Here is a 4,109-nt window from a genome sequence, read left to right as displayed (position 1 = left end):
GGGGGATGGAGCCCGGGGGGCGCGCGCTGGGGAGGGGCTCCCGTCTCCATGACGACCGCTTTGGCGGGGTGGAGTGGGGGCATATCGGGGGTGGGGGAATCCGCAGGGACGGCCTACCGTGTAGCCGCGCTCCAGATCGCTGTCCTCGTGGCGAAAGGACGGGATGTAGACCTCCATGGCCGCGGCGAGGCCGCGCCACTCTCGGCTCCGCAGCACCGTGCAGGCCGCCCCGCCTCCCGCTGCCCTCCCGGCGCGCGCGCGCGTGCGCGCAGCCCAAGGTGCACGGTCGGGACCGGGATCCGCGGCGCGGGGGCAGCGGGCGCGGGCGGCGTGAGGCTCGGCGGGGCCGAAGTGTGGGGCCTGCAGGGCGGCGCGGATCAGCTGGGCCCGGGAGGCGGGGCTTGCGGGCCGGAGTCTGCACCGGCGGGTGTGCGCGGCCACGCGGGGCGCCGCCACCCGGGTCTCTCCTGCCCTGCGGGCTCCGGATCTGCGGGGCGCCACCCGAGAGTGGGAGCCAGTGGAGGACGGAAAATGATGGCGTTCGAGATTCTGCCCGGCTTGGCCTGGCTTCGGCTTTCGTGCTGACCTAGGCAAAAGTGCCAACTTTCACTGGGACTGCTGCGGCTGCACCCCATTCAGCTAACCCAGCCTTCCGAGCCTGGGGATGCGAACGCATAGTCTCAAAGTGACTAGTGCCCGCTCTAGTTTCAAGACATTCACTGCTTCTAAGGAACTGTAAGTGGACAAGATAGAAGTGATTGCTTAAAAGTGTGGTGGCCAGACAGTGCCTGTCCCTCAGCCTCACTTAGCTGCCTCCTGGATAGTTCAGGAAAGTGGATTATGAAGTTACTCAAGGAAACTGAGTTTCTTTCTTATGTTAGTGCAGAATAGCATTTGGAAGAAACTGTGGGACACACAGCTGTGATGTAACCCACATCTCATCTGATGTCAAGCGCAACACTGACCAGCCAGCGGCTTCTTGAGTTTACAGTAAGTAAACAGTTGCTTCCACTCACTTTGCCCTTGAGGACAGGGGCATTTCAACATAAATTCTACGGAGGGAGATGAACCCTAAATCATAGAGAAAGTGCTCTTGTTTCTTCCTCCTCTTCTTTGTTTTGTTTTTTTTTTTTGGGTTTTGTTTTGTTTTGTTTTGAGACGGGGTTTCTCTGTGTAACACTTCTGGCTGTCCTGGAACTCACAGAGCTCTGCCTGCCTCTGCCACCCATGTGCCACCACCGCCCCACAGTGACGGTCTGGGTTCTTGCCAGCTGTGGACTTAGAGGTCCTCACAGCCACATCTGAAGAGGCATTCTCCCCGACTCAGCACCTACAGCCCCAGGATGTGACCTCTTACCTGTAGCCACCTGCACTTCCTGAATCCAACAGTCCTGTGGTCCCTGCTGGTGCAGAGACTAGTTTGTAGATTGTTTTAGCCCCTGGCAAGTGTCACATTGTATTGTGTGATTTCTCACCCTTTTTCTGGGTAAATTTTAATTTCTATTCAAGAGTACAATTGCCTTAAAAGAAAATGTGTTATCGTGAGTTGTGATGGACCTGGCCTTTAATTCCAGAACTAGGGAGGCAGAAGTAAGCAGATATCTGTAAGGTCCAGGACAGCCAGGGCTACACAGTGAGACCGTGATTTTTTTTGTTTTGTTTTGTTTTAAATTGTATTAGAGCCAATGAGCTGGCTCAGTGGGTCTAGGTGCTTGCCTGATGAACTCCTAGATTCAATCCCTGGAACCTACATGCTGGCAAGAGTGAACCAAGTGCCACCAATTGCCCTCTGACCTCCAACACCCACTCACCCCCACCTCTCCCACACAGCAAATAAATAAATGCATTATTCTTCCTGTTCTCGTTATTTTTTTTTTTTTGTTTTTGTTTATTTGGTTTTGGTTTTTCGAGACAGAGTTTCTCTGTAGCTTTTGGAACCTGTCCTGGAACTAGCTCTTGTTTGACACAAGCTAGAATCGAAGAAGAGGTACTCTGTCAGATTACCAGGGGAGAAGTCTGTGGGGCACTTTTGATTGCTAATTGATAGCACTGTGGGCAGTGCCACCTCTGGGTGGGAAGTCCTTGGTGGTCTAAGGAAGCAAACAGACAAGCCGTGGGAGAGCAAGCAGCAGGCAGCTGTCTTCCGTGGTCCTGGTCTGCTTCAGTTCCTGCCGCCAGGTTCCTGCCGTGACGTCCCTTCTTGATGGATTACAACTGTAAGCTCAAAGAAACCATTTCCTCTCCAAATTGCTTTTGATCAGTGTTTTAACAGGGCAATAGAAACGGAGCCAAGACACTTCTCTGTGGTACTATATCTGGTGCATATTTTTCTAGAATCTAAGTACTTACACAAAACGAGTGGAAGAGATCAGGCCCTGTGTATAAACTTCATGTCACGTCCCAGGGAGGAAGTGTTGTGTGCCGCTATCTGCAGTGGAACTTACAAAGTTAGAAAATCAGTAGTGTTTCTGGATTGTTGTGTTTGGATATCTTTGCTTTCTGTTTGTTTGTGTAATCGGGCTATTTGTTTCTTAAAACACAACCTCACTATATAGCCCAGGCTACCACAAACTCAAAATCCTCTTGCCTTGGCCTCTTGTTGTGTGACAGGGGTTGTAGATTTGTACCCCCCCCAACACACATACATAGAATACTTCCATTTACCAAGAGGGATATTCAATCTCCTCCCTTCTTCCCCCTCCCACCCACTTTTTCCTTTTGCCTTAATTCTGTAGCTAAAACTCAGGCTCTTTATTGAAGAAGAATGGAAAGTGGGCACCCTTGTCTCCTTCCTGATCTTTGAGGAAATGCATTCAGGTTTTCGCCATTAAGTATAAAGTTGACCATAGGTTTATGATGCGTAGCCTTTACTGTGTTGAGGTATGTCTGACCATTGTTATTCTGGGCTTTCATCACGAAGGGACGCCAAAGGCCTTTTCTGTGTCCATTGGAATGACCTAATGAGCCGGGCGGTGGTGGCGCACGCCTTTAATCCCAGCACTTGGGAGGCAGAGGCAGGTGGATCTCTGTGAGTTCAAGGCCAGCCTGGTCTACTAAGGGAGTTCCAGGACAGGCTCCAAAGCTACAGAGAAACCCTGTCTCGGAAAAAAAAAAAAAAAAAAAAAACTAATGATTTGTGTCTGATTTGCATATGTTAAAGCATTCTCTTCTCCCAGATTAAACCAGCATCATTGTAGTGCCTACCTTTTTTTAAAAATGTATTGTGGTGAATTCAGTTTACAGGTATTTTATAAAGAATTTTTGTGTCTGTGTCCATCAGGGATAGCGGTCTTCAGTTTTTCTTCTTTTCTCACCTGGTTTGGGTCTTAGGATGGTGTTGGTTTGGGTCTCATGATAATGACAGGGTATGTGTTTATTTGTTTGTTTGTTTGTTTTGGGTGAGGTGGTGGCCAAGGTTAGCCTGGGTAGGAATCCTGCGTTCAAGGTCATTCTTAGCTACCCAGGCTTGGCCAGCCGTGTCTGGCCTCTCTAGTTTGTGGTCCAGAGGTCTTTCACACGTGGAATGAGTTAGACGGTTTGTCTTAGTTTCTTCTCTTCCTTCCCTTTCCAACCCGTGGGATAGCTTGAGGAGTATTAGTGTTGGCTGTTTTTTTAGAGGCGCCCTAGGATTCTTTGTCAGGAAACTATGATTGCTTCTATCACACTGCAGGTTATGGATGTATTTAACATGGATCCTCTTGCTTGAGTTTTGGTAGGTCATATGTGTCTATAAACGTACTCATTTCTAGATTTCCCATGTTTTCAGAGTATCAGTTTTCAAAGCACTTCCTAGTGACCCTCTGGGGTTAATGCCTCCTCCCCCTTTTTCTAATTTTGTTAATTCAAGCCTTCGCTTTCTTTTGATTATTTGGTAAAGGTTTGGTCAATCTTGTCTTTTTCCACAAAACTTTATTTTTCTTTGTTTTATTTGCTTTGTGTTGTTCTTTTAGTGTCCATCCCTAAATTTCTAGTTGGGTCCTTATAATTTTGTTCAATACTACACTGGGTTGTATCTCATTCTTGTTCTTCCAAAACATCATCAAATTATTTATGTGACGCCTTTAATCCCAGCACTCGGGAGGCAGAGGCAGGCGGATCTCTGTGAGTTC

General features: G+C 48.7%; 1 protein-coding gene across 2 annotated transcripts in view; it reads right to left on the bottom strand.

Annotated features, from left to right (window-relative positions):
* Snx24 (sorting nexin 24) overlaps positions 1–1,007 on the bottom strand; it is a 152,765-nt gene extending 151,758 nt beyond the window's left edge. The window contains exon 1 of one of the 2 annotated variants that reach the window (XM_026783394.1): positions 118–1,007. In XM_026783394.1, the coding sequence (XP_026639195.1) occupies positions 118–177 (60 nt within the window). In that variant the 5' untranslated portion in view covers positions 178–1,007. The remainder of the gene's footprint in view (positions 1–117) is intronic. The other variant, XM_026783395.1, reaches the window with a different exon arrangement.
* Between the last annotated feature and the right edge of the window lie 3,102 nt (positions 1,008–4,109).

Source organism: Microtus ochrogaster, chromosome 18, assembly GCF_000317375.1.
Source record: "Microtus ochrogaster isolate Prairie Vole_2 chromosome 18, MicOch1.0, whole genome shotgun sequence".
NCBI lineage: Eukaryota > Metazoa > Chordata > Mammalia > Rodentia > Cricetidae > Microtus > Microtus ochrogaster.
Note: the sequence above shows the minus strand (reverse complement) of the source record. Positions and strands in the feature narration are given on the sequence as shown.